General features: G+C 44.9%; 2 protein-coding genes across 3 annotated transcripts in view; one reads left to right on the plus strand and one right to left on the minus strand.

Moving 5' to 3' along the window:
* Positions 1-5,229, plus strand: part of NAV2 (neuron navigator 2) — a 219,988-nt gene extending 214,759 nt beyond the window's left edge. For both annotated transcript variants that reach the window (XM_061355051.1, XM_061355052.1), the window contains 2 exons: positions 213-416; positions 1,490-5,229. In XM_061355051.1, the coding sequence (XP_061211035.1) occupies positions 213-416; positions 1,490-1,615 (330 nt within the window). In that variant the 3' untranslated portion in view covers positions 1,616-5,229. The remainder of the gene's footprint in view (positions 1-212; positions 417-1,489) is intronic.
* Positions 5,230-10,886: 5,657 nt separating this feature from the next.
* DBX1 (developing brain homeobox 1) lies at positions 10,887-15,924 on the minus strand. The gene is made up of 4 exons (XM_061354997.1): positions 14,975-15,924; positions 14,453-14,554; positions 12,545-12,747; positions 10,887-12,188 (listed from the first exon to the last, which is right to left on the minus strand). The coding sequence occupies exons 1-4, from the start codon at positions 15,324-15,326 to the stop codon at positions 11,811-11,813; spliced, it is 1,035 nt and encodes a 344-aa protein (XP_061210981.1). The 5' UTR covers positions 15,327-15,924; the 3' UTR covers positions 10,887-11,810.
* Between the last annotated feature and the right edge of the window lie 4,236 nt (positions 15,925-20,160).

The raw sequence follows: 20,160 nt of genomic DNA on the forward strand, positions 1-20,160 counted from the left end.
GTTCTAGTTTAAAGCTATTCCCCGTTGTTCCGTCACTACATGCCCTTGTAGAAAATTCCTCTCCAGATTTCTTGTAGGCCTACTTTAGGTATTGGAAGACTGTTACAAGTCTTCCCTGAGCTTTCTCCAGGTGTCTTAATTTTGGTTAGGAAGGAACTGAAATAAGTGGTTGACTTGATAGGAATGTTTTATGTGGTTTTGTGCTTTTCCAGTTGTATGGGAGAAGAGCACCCTGGGAGGATCCTGCCAAATGGGTGATGGACACTTACCCCTGGGCAGCCACCCCACAGCACCATGAGTGGCCTCCTCTGCTGCAGCTGCGGCCTGAAGATGTGGGCTTTGATGGCTACTCAATGTCACGGGAAGGTTCGACTAGCAAACAAGTTCCAGTGAGCGATGCTGAGGGAGATCCTTTGGTAAGCTCTCTCATTTCTGAAACGGCAGAACTGCTTCGTTTCCCTTGTTTCTAGGGATTAGAAACAGGAATAAGTAAAGGACAGCTGAGGAGTGATTAAAAGCTTTAGAACGATAAAGCAATGTTTCTAGAGAAGTCATCAAGTGAACTCTCAGAATGAATTTGCATGGAAAGCCAGTTCAGTTTTGCAAGAAACGGAGGAAGAAGTTTTTCACATTCAGTTATGGAGGATACTTTGAGGACTCATTTTTTGAGGAGTGACTGAAGGTGACTGTAATAAACTTAATTCCTGCTGTGTGGAATTAAATATGTGATCTTGTTACACATACTTGAATAGCACAGTGGATCCTTTTCATTTAGCCTGTTTTGCCACAATCGCAAAATAGGCTTGTTGCTTTGATTCATGTGGCTTTGAGAGCTGTATTCTTGACACCAAATGAGAACTGAGATTTTCAAAGAATACATGAACTAATTTATGAATCAGAAATACCACACAAGAATAGAAAAATGTTTACACAGAATTGTATAGAAAGTATAAATTGAGCTTGGAGGTAACACTGGATGCACATTTTCTTCCAATGGGAAATGGCTACTGAAGCTGCTGTGCCAGCTGAACACCCTGAAACTGTTCTGTTGTGTTCATTTTTCTGGTCAGTTGGTACTATAGAAATGTGTGTTCCAGTTTTTACCAGTTCCTATATACACATGCAAACATTGAACTAGGTATTAGGATGTTTAGATTTGCTTCATTTGACTAATCTGTCTATATTTCCACGGGTCAGAGGAAGAGAGGGGTAGGATGCTTGTCAAATACAGCTGTCAAGTAACCCCTTCGATCTTCTCATTTTCGCCTTCACTGGAAAAGCAGTCTTTTTATGACTAACTTCCTGGCTGCCATAACACAATTTACAGTTAATATCTCTCTTCAGAGTCTCATTATCAGTTATGCTGCTTGTTTCTTCCTTTCCTTTGTTTTACCCACTGGCAAAGTGAGTGCCACTGGGGCTTTCATACAGAGTTGACATTCTGTCTACCTCAGAATACAGATAACAGTGATGACCTGTGCCTTTGCAGATGAACATGCTAATGAGACTGCAAGAAGCAGCCAACTACTCGAGTCCTCAGAGTTACGATAGTGACTCTAACAGCAACAGCCACCACGATGACATCCTTGATTCATCTCTGGAGTCGACATTGTGATTTTCCTCAGATGGAAAGAGGTGGTTCCCATTATCACTCTCCCACTTAGCAAGAGTCCTGCTCACAGACTCATGAACACATTCCTGGGCTGGGATCTCAGTATTACAGCTGTAAGAACAAGACACTTGGAATCAGTCTTGAACCTGGGTGCAGGCAACCCAAGCAACCTTTGTATTCTTTTTCTTTTGAGAACTGCACTAATTTTACTTTGTTTTCTTCTGTTTAGTTGCTCTGAGCTCTCATACCTAAGATACTGAAGATGTTAAAAGTAATCATCATTACTAAAAGTTGAAGGGGCGGGAGGGGGAACTTCACAACTATGAAGCAAACAACTTTGTGCCATGTACTGTCCAGAAGGAGAGGGGTGGGGAAATAGTTGCCTATGCTTCTTCTGACCAAACACATTTAGGTGAGGGCTGGACTTTTACCAATCAGCTTTGCAGATTAAACTCAGCTTCATAGAGTTCTGGTGCTATAACAGTATCACTTGCCTTGGTAATAACACTCAATAAAGGCAAAACTGCAAAACAGGGAAGTTTGAATAAATATACAAAAAGAGAAAAGAAAAAAAAAAAGGAAAAGAAGCGCTGCTCTCCTTGCCAGTCTGAGACCTTGGCTCTCTTTCATTGTGTGTTTATAAAAGATATATATATATATATATATATATATATGTAAGAATATATAAAAATATATATACAGTCTGAACAAATCAGGTTTTTTCCAACACTGTGTAACAATTAGTCCAACCACAAGTGACAAATCAGGTAGCCCTTTGCTAGTTAAGGCCTGATTCTCTTCCACTTACATCCATATAACCAACTCAGTTGACTTCAGCAGCATTGGCAGTCCTGGGGTAAAGTTGGACTTGATGATCTTAAAAGTCTTTTCCAACCTAGTTGATTCTATGATTCTATTACACTGATGTATTCACACTGAGGTGAGGGAGTTTCCCTCCTCTGTGGTAGTCAGTGCAAAAGGTCCATGCCCCATGAAGTCCTACAGCTCTGAAGGACCTTTGGTGAGCCCTGTACACAGAGGTGAGCTACACCCCTGGAAATTGGTTGATTGGACTCTCAGTTGTGAATCCATGAATGTTACAGCTGTTTAATAAAAACTTGAGGTTTTGTTCAGAGATTTTGTTACAATCAGCACAAACATATAAATGGGTTACTTAAAACTCATCTCTGTAACAGTTCCAGTGCTACTCTGGTGAAAATATTTGTGATTTTTCTTTTAAATTAAAAACTATAATAGGATTTTAGCAGTATTCAGGTCTGGAAACGAAGGAGGGAAGGTACTTTTAAGTTCAGCTGGGCCATGCTTTTGAGTTTTGGCAGAGCCGTGAACCTGGTTTTCTTTCTCCTCTCTGAATGCACACAACTATGCTATCGGTGCTCAGGCTGGTACTTCTGTTTTGGGAACAAGAACACCTCCCAAAGACTTGCACTTTCCTTTTGATGGCAGCAAAAGCTTACACCACCATCACCACAGCATCAGCTGTACCTCAGCAAAAACACCACTCCTCGGTATGGGTTTGTATGAGCCTTTCCAGCTATCTTTTGGTGCTGATTTTTAAAGCAATGCCTTATTTTGTACTAATTGTGTTTGATTAAATTAGTGCTGTATATGACAGGGTTTTATTTAAAGAAACAGGGCTAAAGTCATCTCTTGGAATATCATAAGTTGCTGTGAATATTGTTTGTAAGAGATACTAGAATTTGTTTTAATGTGACAAAAAAAAAAAGGGAAGGAAATGAGAGAATGTTTCAGGTTCATATCAATCTGCAGCTGATAAATCACTGAAGAGCTGTTTTATCCATGCGGGGGGCGGGGGGAAGCTTTTCCACTGAGATAAATGCTGTCACTAATAAATTACAGGAATATGCTGGGTTTTCGATGTACAGAAAGAAAACTTACTACAAACACTTTTTTAAGAGCTTGTGGGTGTAAAGTAACAGACAAGGTCATGCTTCTGTGACTCAGCTTGAGAGGATCGTTTTATTATACCTCAAGACTTACTGTAACATAACTGTACTTTGTCTTACTGAGCTGGTCTTGAATCTGCTCCTGTTACAACTTTTAAGTGCTGATGACATTTTTTGTTTTTAAAGAAAAATATTTTAAAAGAAAAATTTAAATATTTTAATGATGGGGGTGGGGGGAGAGCTTGGTGTTGTTACTGTTTTAACTTTACAAACTCTTATTTCATTACTTCGCTGAATGAAATACCAAGGCTTACTCAGTCAATGTTTCTAATCCAGTTCTTGGTACTGTAAAAATGGGATAAATCTGTATGGAATCACATAGCATGCTGATGATGAGTTTGAGAGAGGTGAATTTTTCCGGTAGTCTTGACAGTTCTGCTTCCTAGCACTGACTTTACCTGCTACTACTGTGAATTTCAGTACCTAATCCATGCAGACAGAGCATGTGCCTGTAAAAATATTAAAAATCGAGTTTCAGGGCTAGGGCTTTAAATGGACTTGATATCCTAAAAAACGGCTCAGTTAACCTTTAACTGGGTGCTGTAAGACATGTTTAAAATGATGGTTTATTTGTGGGAAATGGGGTATTTTTGTTTTTCTCATTTTTAATCCTGAGCTTAAGCTCAGGAAGGAATTTCTGTTCTTATTTTTTATTGACAGTAGCTTGGATTACAGTGAGAGGCAGTTTGGAATAGGCTGGTCATTCTAAGCATCACAATATTCAGTGTGTCTTCTGAAACTTGAGGAAACAGGGTTACCTGTTGTGCACACGTCTTAGTTTTTATCAAGCCTTTTCATAGATTTAAGTCTGTCTTTAAGTGACTTTGTTCTTGTTTAAGGCTTTTTCAAAACGCTTCCTTATATTTTTGCCTTTTTGTTTCTTACAAAGTTGGCTTGTGTAAAAAAAAAAAAAGAAACAAGGAAGAAATACAAAATTCTATGCAACATTCGTGTTGAGTTATAAATTGAAAGTAGAAAACCATTTTCTTCAGAACTGCCAAGAATGATACAGGCCATAAATGAGATGTGGTTTATCTGGGGAAGGGGAGGGAGGGGGTTGGTTAGCCTTTTTGTACATTTTGGAAGAAGCAAACTGCTGTTTCATTGTTGATGCTTAACTTCGGTATTATGTGTATGAAATCTTGTCTAAATGTGGCAATTTGCTTTCAAGGAAAAAAAAAACTGCAAAAAGAAAGCAAAAAAAACCACCACTTTGTTGCTATTCAATGGAAGGTTGCTGTTTTGATCTAGTCGTTTCCAGTGGAACAGTTTATGAAATATGTTCTATAAGATGTACATTTTTTCATTGTAACATAGAAATGTAAATATTTGATTAAAAGTGCTGCATTTTGATGAATTTTTTCTAGCCATTTTTAAAGAGGAAAAACTAGGAATTGAGTATTTTGTGTATGTTTATGATGTTTTCCATTTGCTCTTCTCCCTATTTAATTTTCAGTTCTCATTTAGGATTGGAATTTGTGAATGGTCTGTTTGAGATCATGCTTCCCTTTTCTCACCCTCCGTGTTTCTCCCCCTTCCTCACCCCCTGTGTCATGGAGAATAAAGCTGATGATTGTACCAGTCTTAAATTATTCATGATTCAATAAATTTGATGCTTATTTATTCAGATTTGTGGCTTCCCCGGACTCTTAATCAGCATTTTCTGGGGTTTTTATTTGAAGATTGTAAGGTTCACTTTGCTGTTATTGGCTTCCTGTAAGTACTTGTGGAAAGATGCCAACAGCCCTTACCCACATCCAGGAGGAAATTTAGCAGAGGGACTACACCACTGCAGTTCTCTTGCCCATAGCTAATGTTTGCACACATCTAGATCTGCTCAAGACACGACTGGTCTATCCATTTAGAGTGTCTCAGCATAACAAACAGTACGTGGCCATCAGGATGTATCCTGATACCAGCTGGTTTTAGCTTCTTCAAGACAAGTCGCTGTAGGTTACAGGGACTGCAGGTGCAGTGTGTGCCAGGCCTAGTCTGAACATACTTTTGCAGAATGACCTTTACAGAATCCCAGACTGGTTTGGGTTGGAAGGGAGCTTAAAGCTCATCCAATTCCAACACCCTGCCATGGGCAGGGACGCTTCCACTAGACCGGGTTGCTCCAAGCCACGTACAACCTGGCCTTGAACACTGTCAGGGATGGGAGCTTCTCGCAGTACGTAATTCGGTGACCCGGGGCAGATCAGACTTGTCGCTTAGAGTGAAGCCATCATGTATTTTCCTTTGCAGAAAAAAACACATGACAAAATTTTCCTGGTAACTTTGTGAAAGCAGAGTATTTGTTGGCATCACTTGGATCTCCAAGAAGAGGTCTAGCATGAGACCATCTACAAGTCTTCACTTGCTCTGGTAGCTCTTTCAAACTTTTTAGTCTCTTCTTTAGGGAGTTGATTTAAAGGAAACTTAAGGGCATTAAGCGATTTTGTTTAGAGACTCATACCATGGCTTGCGTCAGAAGGGACCTTCAAAGCTCACCTAGTCTTAACACCCATGCAACTAGTCTAATATCTTCAACCAGATCAGGTTGCTCTGAGCCCTATCCAGCCTGGCCTTGAATGTTTCTAGGGATGGAGCGTCTGCAACCTTTCTGGGCAACCTGCACATTCCACACTATTACAGTTTCCTCTTCACCTAGTTGATAGAGACAGCTATGATACACAGTAATAAATTCACAGTGCTCAGTAGGAAAAGTAGAGATCTATTATCCTTTCTTTCAAATAAAGAGTCTTAAAAGTGCTGTCTTCAGAAAGGATAAATCCAGACCCCTCTGCACTTAAAATGTAATGAATAATTCCTAGAAGTAGTAGTGATTTGTTTGATTTTTGTTTTATTCCTATTTTCTATTCATATTTCTGCTTTTGTTTTGGTGGTGGTTTTTTTTTAACAGTTCCTTGTAGTTATGTGTCTTCTACTGACTGATATAAACTATTAATGTTGGTAAGACAGATCCACCTATATCAAAGAAAGTTTTGAAAGATTCTCTGTAAATTGATGATCTGCACTCAGTTGAGCCTAAAAATAGTCTTCTTTAAACAATGCAGCAGTGCAAACTGTACCTCAGATGGGCGTCACCTGTCCCTCCGCAACAATTTGCCAGAGGCAAATGAACGTTCATGCAGATTTGTCTGTGCTGTGTAAACTTCCTTTGATTCACAGGGTTGCGTGTTTTAGAAATGGCCATGGAAAATGCTCCAGCCCTGATCTTGAACAATGTTTGAATCAGTGCTGGACTGGCACCAAAATGTTTAATATCTCCCAGCAAGTCTTCTTCCCTTTCTTCTTTCTGGCTGCCCTGTCCATTCCCCATGTTCTTGTTCTTCTGTGTGCACTGTCTTGTACACTCCTCTTCACATTTGTTTTTTCCTTTGAATCGTCTTAGCCTTTATTACCCTGCTTTTCTGTTTCCAGCATCCTATTTTATTCTTATTTTGTATCCTTCCTGGATCCACCTCGTAATTTCTAAGAGCCGTTGGATCAGTGCTGACTTCCTTTCCACAACAGAAAGGGAAATTCCTTGGAGTCACTTATGAACTCAGGCACAGCCTGTGACATGCACTTCCACCCTTTGCTATCCGCTGACCTTTTCCATTGGTTATCTTGAAGAAGTTACTTCAAGAACCAGAGAGGAAATGCCTCCTGACACCCTTGAAGCTCCCATTCTCTCTTCTGCACTTTCTGTGCAGTCTCATTTTACCACTTTATTAACAATTCTGATATTAATCTCTATGTTAGGTGTATAACTGAGTGCTTATGGTATGGAAACACGTACTCATCATTAGTTTCTAGGTTTTAATGTGGACAGTCAGTCTGATTCTCTCTGCTCTACGGTGTACAGCCATAGAGAAGACTTCCGTGGGTTAGGACTGAGCACAGCAACTGAGGGCAACTCTCATTTCTGCCATTGGCAGAGGGACTGACTGTTGACAAATCCTTCCCCATCAACGTCTTCATTTGCTTAGTCACATAGAGAAATCCATGTTCTTCTCTCCTTTCTTGATCATAGAATCATACAGTAGGAGGGACCTTTAAAGATGGTCTAGTCCAGCCCCTTTGCGATGAGCAGGGACATCTTCAACTAGACCAGGTTGCTCAGATACACAAATACTTCTGATTTTCTCAGTTGCTGGAGACACAACAAGACTGAGTTAGTTACAAGGGATGGAGACCATGCTCTGGCTAAGCATCTGTAATTCTGCCTCCTGCTCCTATAAATGTTCACCCATGCAGGGCTGCGCAATTAGGGGGTGTGAATGACCTTTAACATGAGATGGTATCCACAGGCAGTTGGGAAGAGGTTGTGCTTCCAGTGAGATCTTGTAGTAATCCTGCCTCAAAGACCACTGCACATCAAGGAGTTGATAATCCACATCACAGTGGACTTGAGTACGCCCAGGTCTGTGCTGTGCCCTATGCTGCAAGAACAGCCTTGCCTTCAGACTGGTGGTGTGCTGCACAGATCCTTTGTCCCTAAGACAATGGACAATGTGTTGCCCATGCAAACCTCATGAGGTTCAACAGGGCCAAGTAGAGGGTCATACATGTGGGTTGGGGCAACCCCCGTATCAATACGGGCTGGAGAAAAGCAGTTGAGAGTAGCCCTGAGAAGGACCTGGGGATACTGGTGGGTGAAAGACTGGGTCTGAGCAGGCAATGTGGGCTTGTGGCCCAGACTCCCACGATCTAAGCGTACATAAAATTATCTCTGCTGTTCTCATCTTACAGTGTTTGCTCTAATAAATAGCACTTTGATACCTTATTGAATCTGAGTGCCTTTCTTACAAGGATCATAATGAACTAGCACCACCCAGTGCGAAACAGATGTTAGGACACCAAGCCCAAAACCAGTGAGGGAAGAGCAACCTCATAAGCTTGGGTCTGGGTGAGCTACTAAACCTCATCCACAGCAGTCTCTGGCAATGTCATTCCATCATTTTCAGCTTCCCACTCTCTGCCCAGTCCCCTTACCATCAGCTAAATCAATCTATTTCTGCACAGCAGTGCCATCAAGTTTCCTGAAGGCATGGAGGACTGCTTCATAGAATTACCTAGGTTGGAAAAGACCTCTAAGATCATCAAGCCCAACCGTTTCCCAGCACTGCTGAAGCCACCACTAAACCATGGCACTGAGGGCCTCATCTACACAGTTTGTGAACACTTCCAGTGACGGTGACTCTACCACTGCCCTGGGCAGCCTCTTCCAATGCCTGAACACCCTCTCGAGGGAAAAAAGTGTTCCTAATATCCAGTCTAAACCTCCCCAGGCGCAGCTTGAGGCTGTTTCCTCTTGTTGCTTGTTCCTTGAGAGAACAAATCAAGAAAACAAACAAGGTTTCTGCTCTTCAAAGTGATCATTTTAGGCCCAGCTATGTGCCAGTGCATGTGCGTGGATCAGCGAAGAGGCAACACAATCAGCAGGAAGACTCTGCCTTGTTCCTCTTGACAACAGTAGAGCCCACAGCTGTTGTGTCAAACTCTCCCTGAAACTTTCCAGGCAAAGATCTTTAAATACCATCAGTGGGTTTTAGGCCTGAATTTGAGTGTCTTTGAAGAAGCCTCTTGGATTGAAAGAAACAACAGGATTAGAGCTGGGTCACTAGAGGACAGAGCCACAGACTTGCTGGAGCACCTCCAGAGAAGGGCAACAGAGTTGCTGAAGGGCCTGGAGCACAAGCGTGATGAGGAATGGCTGAGGGACCTGGGGGGTCTAGTCTGGAGAAGAAAAGGCTCAGGGGGGGACCTTATCACTCTCTACAGCTGCTTGAAAGGAGGATGGAGCCAGGAGGGGACTGGTCTCTGCTCCCAAACAACAAGGAAAGAGGGAACTTCCTCAAGCTGCACCAGTGGAGGTTTAGACTGGGTATCAGGAACAGTTTCTTCCCCAAGAGGGTGTTCAGGCATTGGAACAGGCTGCCCAGGGCAATGGTGGAGTCACCGACCCTGGAAGTGTTCACAAACTGTGTAGATGAGGCCCTCAGTGCCATGGTTTAGTGGTGGCCTTGGCAGTGCTGGGGGAACGGTTGGATTTGATGATCTTAAAGGTCTTTTCTAACCTGGCTGATTCTGTGATTCTGTGATTCAGTCTGGTTTTCCTTAGGGTGGTGGTTTAGCACTTCATGAGCCTCACTGATTGCTTCTGGGAACTATGGCCTTGCATCTTGGGCGGTATTTATTTAAGGTAATCTTCACGTTCAAAATTCCATGGAGGACAAATGTTCTTCAAAAGAAGCAATTTATTTTTTTCTCCTCTTTTTGCCTCAACTGTGGTGCTCTCAAGCTCTATGGTACCAAAATGGAGAATGGCTGGAGAGGACTTTCTGTTAGAAAAGATTACTTCATACAGATGGGATAAACATTCTTTGCTGCATATGGTATTAACATTTGCAGCTTATTAGATGATTTCCACACCTATGGATAAGTGTTTTTTCCATGGGCATATGGCAGTATTAGCACAGTGGTCCTGGTATGGGGCTGTGCAGGAAGCTGCCTGCCTTGTCTGCCCTGGTTTTGGCACAGGTGAAAACATTTCCAGCTCTCTCAGTTGTGTGGGACACTGGTTGAGCAGCCTTTCAGTGAAGGAAGAGACCAGGGGGGCTGGGGTTGCCATATAGCAGGTAATAACACCATAGGCTCCCTGAGAAAGGGATTTTTCTTCTTCCATTGTCCAAAAGCTTCTCTTCCATGCTGGGGAAGATCACAGTTCCAGCAAGCACAGATGTTGAAACAGCTGGTTTCTTAAGGGGTAAAATAACACTTCTAGTCTACAAACTGCAGCATCTGAGCAGGGTGATGCAGGCCAAATGTCCACACTCTGACCACCCTGGACAATAATTGGAAGGAAGAAGGAGAGTCAGAAAGGCTTTGGAGGGGAGCACAGGACAGCATCAGCAGAAATTAAGCTGCATTTAAATGCAAGGAGGGAGAAGCTGTACTCATTTTAACTGTAGAAAGTCTATACTTGGGTCAACTTGCTTCCTAGTTAAAAGGCAGATAGATGTTCTTGTAAGGTTATTTAATTTGAAGCTGATAGATTCTTACTGAATCACTATACTGTTGATAAAAGGTAGTTGTCTTTTCCTTCCCTGTTTGGCCCTAGACAACCTACAACAACCTGTAATCCAGAAGCAAGTATTACTGAATGATCATATTTAGAAATCTACTTTTTGTTTTTTATTTGACAATCATTCACTTTATTATATATTTAAAGTCTGTACATGGTAAAATACAAAATAAAATCATTTCTTTATAAGTTACACAATCAAACAGCTACATTTGTCTGTAGTTTAGCTGTCAGAGAAGCCTTGTTGAGCTGTCGTTATATTCATTCACAATAACCTTGGTATAAAACATCCATACAGAGTAAGTGTACAAAATAGTGTACAGTTCATATAAGCTGTGCAAAGACAGCAAAGTTCAGTCAAAAATCAAAGAGGCATATCCACTTTTCTCTGTCCACACCACGGATAGAAGAAGCAAAGTGGAAAATAAGTAAAAGCCTGGGGGAGACGAAAAGGTGGGTTAGACAGTGCTTGGGATGTAATATCAAAGTATAAATTACAATGAAAAACATACAAATAGATAAGGCTTCCATTATACAAGGCACGGTTAGATTATACTTTAGAAGTTATTCCAGGGGTTTTAATGGGTCTGTTGCACAACTGTACTGGGGGGGGGTGAGAAGGGAAGCTGTGTTTGATTTGTGTCCCCCAGTATTTACTTTGAGGAGAGGGTTGCTACATCAGACCAGTCTCTGGGGCTTTGAAATCTTAATAGTAGTTGGAAATTCACTTGAAAGGCAGTAAAAATGGCCACAGCATCTATATTGTATTTTTTGTTGATTCTTATCTGGGGGGAGCAGGGAGTTTCCCTCCCAAAAGGCTACACTTTCCTCCCTGCCATGAAGCAAGGAGCTGCTGATGCCTGGTTTTGGGAGAAGGGTTATTGAGCATATGTTGATTATAAGGCAGACAGTGTTATGAAAATGGTAGCAGATGTTATGAATATGATAACCTCCACATGGGGTAAAGAGTAAGGAATACCCATAAGTAGGAAGTCTTGAAGCTATGTGATAAAGAACCTGCACTGGTAGAAGCATGTGGACGTTTGGGTGGGACATCACCTCTTCAATTTATAGCACTTGGTTTTATTCAAATATTTGCAATGTCCCCATGTGATGGCTGGGGCAAGCAGGTGATTTAAGAGACTGTTATCTCCTCTTCTTCCACTTCGCCTTCATCATCCTCTTCCTCTGAGTCTGAGAAGTCTGAAGGTTTGCTGGGGCTGCTAGAATGGGATGGAGAAGGAGACATCTGGGAGTCCAGTCTGTCCCTCAAGTGTAGATGTTCTGGGGACTGGTGGTAACTTAAGGGATGCTGGGGGCTGGGTGGGCACACAGCGGGAGCTTCTTCCTCCTCTTCCTCCTCTCCTGAACATTTCTTGCCTACGTCACTGAGGTCTGGGTGAGGGTTGAACTTGGTAGGTAGGGTCTGTTCTCTGCAGCCACCAGAAGAGAGGAGCTCTCTTTCTTTGGAGTTCCTCCACTTCATCCTCCTGTTCTGGAACCAGATCTTCACCTGGGGGATGAAGCGACACAGGAATGAGATAGTTCAGTGAAACAGGATCCAGAAAAGGCCTTTGGATGCCCCCTCAATACTGTGCTCATGCCCATACTGAAGCTACCAGGAATGACAGATCCTGACCTTTCAGGACCCTAGGAGATTGGTCAGGGTGGGTAATAATATTGTGGTCTGTCCTGTCCTAATCAGCCATCTGGGAATTTTGCAGCTCTTTTGGCTCTGTTGATGCTTATGGCTCTGCAACTTGCTTTGTGCTTTCTCCTGGTCATGGCAGTTCTCCCTGCTCCAATCCCCTTCTCCCAGGCTGATTCCCAGGGTGGGGAATCCAGCTCCCCACTTAGTACCCCCATCACCTGTGAGTCCTTGAGGCCCAGCTTGGCTGCCAGCTTCTTCCTGTCGGGTTTGCTGATGTACTTCTGCTTTTGGAACATCTTCTCTAGTGCCTTGCGCTGCACGTCAGAGAAGACAGCTCGACGTAACATGCCCCGGCGGGGTTTGCCACGGGCGGCCAGCGGCCAGGAGAAGGTGCCGGGGATGGGGACCACGGTGGAGGCAGCTGCTGAAGGTGGGGGACACACAGCACTGAGCAGAGCAAGACCAGCCCCCCACTGCCCCCTCCCTGCCCTTTGGGTGGGCACTCATCAGCCTGGGGCTGTGAAAAGGAGCTTTAGTCTTAACTAAGCACCCCCTTTCAGCCAGTGATTGCTGGGATTAGATTTATGAACTCAAATGTGTAAAATGGATCAATAGTGGCTGGTTTTGTTGAGAGATTCAAAGGTCTCTGGCCTGAAAAGGCAAAGTGAGGCGTACCAGCTAAGATAGAGGTATAATAAAACAGCTTTCCCTCCTGCTCAGAAGCATTGGATTTTTTTTCCCCGACCCTTTTATTTCAGATGCTTTATTATGCTCGAGATGAAAATGAGGACTTTTCTGATTCCGAACAAAACCATTCCTCTTCAGATGCAGTTTTGATCAATCAGTATTCATCTTTTTATATTAATCTCTTCTCCCCTCCTCCCTCCCCGAAGTTGGAGAATTGAATCGGAAGACATGAAAAGTAACAGCTAATTAGCACATTGCCTGGTTCCCAGTGGCATTGGTATGATAAAAAGGGCAGAGTTTCGTCTTAAAAAAAAAGGGGGGGGGGGGGGAACCTCCCCAAGAGAAACAGAGACGCTAATGAAGCGTGAATGGTAATTGTGTAGTAATGAACTAACAGAAAAAGACTGAGGACAAGCAGCTAACGCCATATATTATTGGAACAAAAGAGATTTACACTTTCAAACTAAACACAACGGCATGCCAGGCTCCTCGGGAGAATACTGATGGCACAATCGTCTCTTTCCTCAAATCATTTTCATTAAATGGACATGAAAAGCTATTTATAAAGCTCAAGTTGTTTTTGTTAGGCTATTCACATGCTGGAGAAAGGAAGCAAATTCCATTATCCGGAGGATGAATGGAAGAGCTTGGGTTATTTTTTTTCCCCTCTCCCTGTTTTCTTTCTTAAATTAATAGCTTGTTTGTGTAATTAGATTTTATTTTAATTGTTCTCTCGGCAGCATAACACTTCAACGCTGTAAGAACCGCAGACACCCCCACCCACCCAGCCGTAGCTTGCTTTCTCTCAGGTACCATGCCGTTTGAACACGGCGGACGGACTGAGGGGGAAGCGATGAAGTGAGGTAAAGGAGGGGAGGGTTAGCCCACGGTGAAGACGGAGAAAGTGTTAACAGTGAGCTCCATGCCCCTGTAACCGCCACCAACCCGGCGGGTGATAAAGGGTTGGGGATGGGTCTGGGGAGGGACAGGGCGGAGAACGGCTGACGGGGAACGGGGAGTGCAACCCCGCCCCCCCACCTCCTGCCATCCCTCCGCCGGTGCGGAGCCGGGGCCCGGGCCGCTGCGCGAGTGCGGAGCGCAGCAGGGAGCTGACCGGTCCCTCGTGGTGCTGAAAGCAGCAGCGCGGCCCCGAGAGGAAGAGGAAGCAGTGGAGCCTCCTCGCCTCGGGGCCGTGACAATCCCGGTTAATTTGCCGGTCAGCGGGAGGAGCGGGCAGGGGAATGTTAAGCAGTCACTGCCTGTGCTAAATCGGGCATCAAATTGGCGCGACTGACGGGTGAATGTTGTACTCCTTCCAACCTCTGACTAGAGCGGTAACCCCGGGGGGGACACGGACTGATGGAGAAATATCATCGAGGTGTGCCCGGGAGGGGAGAAGAGGGGTCCACCCTTTCAAAGAGAGACTTTCAAAGACCTACCTGGGAAATAGGAAGATCGGATAAAGGGCTGGAAGGATCCTTCAAAGTACGGGAAGGAAAAAGTCTTTGGAGGGACGCTCTGGAGCAACGCAGAAGAAGTTTCTAATAAATAAAAGAAATTAAGCAGAGGGTTACCACCGGCTGGGGTGGCTGGGGCTGTCACTTGGTCTGGGGACCGATGCAGGTGATGATTTTCAGTCCCCGAAAATGAAGAGCCAGACTGAGCCCTGTGGACAGCAGTGCTTTTGCTGCGATGGTTTTGCCAGCAAAGAGGCACCCGAGAGGGCAGAGTCGGTCGGGAGCCCTGTTGACACCCCCGGTGTCTGCCACCACCCGCCTGCTCCTTTCGTCCGACCGATCGGCCCTCTGTCAGCGCTGCCCCTAGCTCTTAAATACGGGCGATGCAGAGGGGCTGTGCTGGGTCCTCCCTTCCCTTCCTGCCCTTGTCTTCCTGCTCGCCCGCAGGCGGTGGGTTCCGCGGAGCCCGGGGGATGGGGATGGGGGGGTCCGGGAGCCGCTTACCGGAACGGGGGGGGGAGGAGAGGATGGCGTTGACTCCAAACTTGAGGAAAGTGGAGTCGCTGCTGGAAGTCTGGGGCGAACAGATCCTCCTGGAGCCGGCGGCTGGGCTGGTGAGCTCCGGCGTGCCCGAGTCCGTCCTGGCCGCCGCGGCGGGGGGGGACATGCTGGCAGGGGGAGCAGTCCTGGTGGGCAGGTAGCTGGTGGGCCTGCTGATCCGGATCAAATCTTCTACCAGGAAGCTGGAATGGCTGGAAAAAGCTGACTGCAGCGACTGCGGCAGAGTGAGGGTGGGGGTCGGCCGGAGGAGGCTGGGGTACACGGCCGGTGGAGCGATGAGGCTAGGGAACATCATCACCGGGGCCGTCCGCGGAGCAGGGCAAGGGCCGCTCCCCTGTTTGTTTATTTGTCTGTCTGCCTGCTTTTTGTTTTCTGCTTTGAAACCTCGTTTAGTAAAGATCCTGCTACAGCGATCCTGTCGGGGTTCTCTCTGCCAATTCCTCCTGGACGGTGGGTTTTATACTGGTCAGCCCCGCTGGGGCTCTTTCAAAAGTGACAGCCCCAACAATGGGGTTCAACAAAGTTCTCCACTTGAGCTTCATTCAGGGTGAGCTCCGGGCTTCTCCATTGGTCCGGGGCTGCAATTTATGATTGGATTAGACTTCATAAGCAACCGGGGCACAATAGCCCCGCCACAAAGAAAGTGTAGTCATCAATTTTGCATATTGACCGCCTCTTTGGAATACAGCGCTCCAAAGGCTCCCAGCAGGGTTTTGTTCAGAGGCAACACACACAGGCTAATTAAATGCCTATTTAAAAGTTTCAAATGACATCTTGCCTCGTAGAAAGGGAATTATTTAAAGAAAGCACTAAATTTATTTGCCGCTCCCCTGCTGTGTTTAGGAAATAAATCAATAAATATTCATATAAACTTATCTGCCGGCTCTCAGAAAAGCGCGGGGCTTGTGCAATAGAAAATATAAATTAGAAAACGTGGAACTAAGTCCTTTGGGGGGGGGGGGGCAATATTAGGGGAGCGGATCCTACTGTGGGTTGAATGTGTCCTGTGCTTGCTATTAGTGCACTGCAAAATCTGTGCCTGGAGTCCGGGTTATTTTTCTATCTGCATCCCAAAGGTCCGGTATAAAGCGAATTTGGGTGTTACGTTTTACTTTGAAGATCCTGGTGTCCTAAGATAGTTGCGTGCGTGTGCTCAGGCGAGAGGCTTGCCTGTACCAAACTGAAATAGAAACCTTATTGCAGCTGGGTAAGGACTCGGCTCCGAGAAAATCTAAACCTTGAACACAGAAAAGGTCTGAAGAGCTTTGTGGGACTACAGCAGCCCCCTCAGTTCTGTCTGTTGGTCCTTTTAACCTGAAATATAGTGGAAATCCCTCCCCTCACACCGTGAACATGAAGACACTTGTAGCATTTCGGGTAAACCAGCCTGAGCTAGTCTCGGGTTTATCTGTGATGGTGGCTCGAAGCCTTCTCGACGCTGCTAAATTCACCTGAAGTCGTTTTTTCTCTGCGTGCCTGTGCGGGATTGCGGGCTGTGTGTTCAGATCGGTGCTGCCGAGCACCTAAACTTTGATACGGGAGCCAAATGACATCGTTTTACCGGAAAAAGAGAAAATAGTTCGGGTTTTGTTTGTTTGGATTTTTTTTTTTATGTCTGAGGTTTTGTTTGCAGTGGCAAATATGGAAGCAGGCGCGTTTCCTTTGGAACTGGGCGATGAAAGCAACTATTCAGAGTGGCTTTACCTGATTTCTCTGTTAAAGCTCATAACAGATGTGTTAAATGTCCTATGTTTTAAAAGCGCCCTATTCAGCCTTTTGGCGTGGCTGAACCTTTGCAAGCAGAAGTGTGCAGCTCAACCATGCAGCCTTTATCCTATTAACCATGAACTAACTGTCACCTTCAGCTGTTTTTCCTTTTTACTTTTTAACACAAAGCTTTCTCAAAAATCTTATTAACCAGCTTTATTTCTCTCTATGGTTTTTGTCCAGACGTTTTGTGTTGATTATCTCCATGTCGATGCTTTAACCATTCAATAAAAGTGCATCTGCGATTTATATCACATTAGGGAAGAAAGAAACTCTGTTAAACCTCTCCCTTGGTTCAAATTAAAAAGTTATTTATTAGGGGGGTCGGAATCAGCCCTAGAAATTGTATGATCCCGACAAGCTTTCCCGGAGCTTTACGCTGGCCGCCAGCAGATCTGCAAAATGTCCGTAGACCTTTTATCACTTGGAAATCAAATCTCGCTGGAGTCCGGTGTTCTCTCAAGCCTGTTACACACGACTGCTCTGAAGGTGTTAATATAGCAAGGGAGTGGGAAGGTAGGGAACGGGAAAAGCAAACAGGGCTTTCCCAAGAAAATAATTAACAGGCACCCCCCATCTCGCTCCCTCCCATCCCGGCATTTCCCGACGCTGCAGCTCCGGGAATACTCCGGGTTTTTTACAGTCATTATAAGTTTCCTTTGAGATGATGTACTCCTTTCTCTACATATACATTGGGGGCATTTTGCCTCACTATAGACCAACTGCTGCTAATTTCTCTGGTTTTAAGAAAGAGGGTCTGACACTTTCTGGAAGGTTGGGTCAAACGCATGCTGAGGCACACGTGGACCCGGTTCCTTTCGATGCGTCTGAGCACACTCATAAAGAATTCCTTAAGCACCAAGGCAAAAGAGACTGGACATCTATTGAAAGGGAAGATAGACCATAAGAAACCAAGAAATCAGACGAAAGGATCTTATTTTAAGTGATCTCCTTTGGAAGTTTCTTTTCAAAGGCAGTGATCGTTTAAGAGAGGGAATTCTAATGTCTCAGGATAAAACCTGTGACTAATGCCGTTTGACCTATGCTCATGCCGTTTTGTGCTTCCTGCCATTCAATTTAATGTCGTTATCTTCAAATTTATTTCTTAAAAGTCACTTTGTTGCTTAAAAAATAAGGGGGGGGGGGGTATGACGACGGGGGAGAGGAGGAGGAATGACGGGACATCTAAACCGGCCGGGAGAGGGGCAGGGAAGGAAATACGGCTCGGAGCCTGCGTGTGTCCCTCTCCGAGGCCGGTAATCCGCATGAAATTGGGAGAGGCAGCACTTCAAATCCGGAGGCCCGGAGCGCCGGGGCTGGACCAGCCTCTTCCCGGACGAGAGGAGCCGATCCCGGCCCCTGCACACGGACGTCTCAATCACGGCGCGACTTCCCCTTCCCCAGCCATCCCGCAGCCACCGTGAACCCAAGTTCCCATCCCCTCTCCTCTTTCCCAGCCATCCCGAAGCCAGGGGGATCCTGCGTTTATTTACCACCCATCTGCAGCCACGGTGAACCCTAATTCCCCCCCCCCCCCCCCAACTTCTTTGCAACCATTCCTGCAGCCAGGGTCAACCTAAATTCCCCTCACACTTTCCCAGCCATCCCGCACCCATGATGAGCCCAAATTCCCACTCCCTTCCCCTTTCTCCCACATCCTGCAGACAGGGGGACCAGACAGGGGGACCTCAGCTTCCCATCCCCTCTCCTTTTTCCCAGTCGTCCCGCTGCCAGGAGGACCCTGTCTTTTTACCACCTACCCCCCTTTCTTTTATCAGTCATCCCGTAGCCAGGGGGACCCCAGATTCCCACCTCCATCTCTCTTTACCAGCCATCCTGCAGTCGGGAGGGCCCCAAACTCTTCCTTTACCCCTCCTTCGCCCTCCCCCTCCCCCCCCCCGGCCATCCTGCAGCTTCTCGTTCTCCAAAGCCGCGGAGGAAAAGAGTGTGTGCACTTTTTGTTTATTTTTTTCTATGTTTGGGGGTTTATTCCCTTCTCTTTTCTCCCAGGGAGGGTTGCGCTATTCCCGAGCACCCTAACGATGCTCATGGAGCTCGCCAAGATCTTGAATGGAAGCCGCAGTTCGAAGGGATATTAAGACACCTAAGGCTTCACCTTTAGAATTCAGGCAGAAGGAACAGTAACTGTTGGTTCGTTCAAAGCTCTTCTAGATCCCCCCTCCTTTTCTTGAAAATCCTTCTATTGTGCCAATCAAGCAGATGGTTTGCAGGAAATATAGCTTGGCCTCAGTGACCGAAACTAATTTTAACTAGCTTTCCAAGCCTGGCACATTTGTTTTGCTCTTACAAAATAGCTAAAAAAACAGCTGGCAAGGGTGAATTAAACCCATTAAAGACACATTTATAAGAAATTATTTTCACATAGGTTGCTTGAAACCCCCCCCCTAAGAGGGGAGAGATGAGCGTATTGAAATGAAAATGTCCTCGAACACACTACCCTCCTTAACATTGCCTGAAAGTCTCTAAACATTTTACTAAATAGATTAACTTGACTATTGTTTCGCATCACATTTATCAGCTTCATTAAGTGAATAGCTGAACAAATATATTACGCATGCATGAAAAGCTCTTTTGGGGGCTGCCTTATTGTGTCCTCAGCCCTGACAGGTGGTTAACTGTGTTTCTCTCTCCTCTCCCCCTCTCTCTCTGAGAGCAAAGAAAGAGGGATCTTGGACAGAGTGCACAGCCCAGACTTGGCAAAGGGACCTAAAGGGGAGAGTTACTTTCTTTTTCCCTCGCCATTCAGGATGGCCAGCCTAGAGTACATGCTGCCTGAAATGAAACCAGATGATCTGATCATGTCAAAAGTAATTAACTTTGGTCTCTGTGTCTTGCTTTGCTTTACTAACTCCTTTCAAGCCTGGTTAATTTGTGTCCTTTCTTCCAAATTTGGTTATTTTCGTCTACTTTCATCTTTCTATCCTTTCCCCAACCTCCACCTTTGTTTTTAAAACAAGTGACGTGGTGTTATTCTTCTTTCTCCTCTACTGTCTAATAAACAACCCCACAACCTTCCTAGAACCAACTTCTTCCATAAGCTAATATTTGGAGAGCTAGGATTTGCAAAATGCATTATGGTGTTTTATTTATTGCCTTTAATTTAATGGTTATTTAGCACAGTGGAAAATAGCTGGGAATTGGGCAGTGGCTGTTCAGATTCTTGGCTGTTGGAGGCCAAGGTCCTATTTGTTTCAGTTGTGGTCTCTGCCCAAGGATTTCCAAGTTAAACTGTGCAAATGAGGCGTGGAGGATGAGAGAACATGATGCTTCCCAACTTATCTTCTCAAACATGCATTTTTCTCCTCTTAAGTAGGAAAGAAGAATTAAAAATCTTTTTGGCT

This window comes from Neopsephotus bourkii, unplaced genomic scaffold (genome assembly GCF_033783945.1).
Source record: "Neopsephotus bourkii isolate Nb327-2 ecotype Australia unplaced genomic scaffold, CSIRO-AGI_Nbou_v1 NB_768, whole genome shotgun sequence".
Lineage (NCBI taxonomy): Eukaryota > Metazoa > Chordata > Aves > Psittaciformes > Psittacidae > Neopsephotus > Neopsephotus bourkii.

What these genes read in the sequence shown, in the direction of transcription:
- DBX1 (XM_061354997.1), bottom strand. Translation starts at nt 15,326, where the DNA reads ATGATGTTCCCTAGCCTCATCGCTCCACCGGCCGTGTACCCCAGCCTC. An exon ending in CTCCTCCCCCCCCCGTTCCG is followed by an intron (nt 14,555 to 14,974) that starts GTAAGCGGCTCC and finishes TTTATTTATTAG; the next exon opens with AAACTTCTTCTGCGTTGCTC. An exon ending in CCGATCTTCCTATTTCCCAG is followed by an intron (nt 12,748 to 14,452) that starts GTAGGTCTTTGA and finishes CACCTTCAGCAG; the next exon opens with CTGCCTCCACCGTGGTCCCC.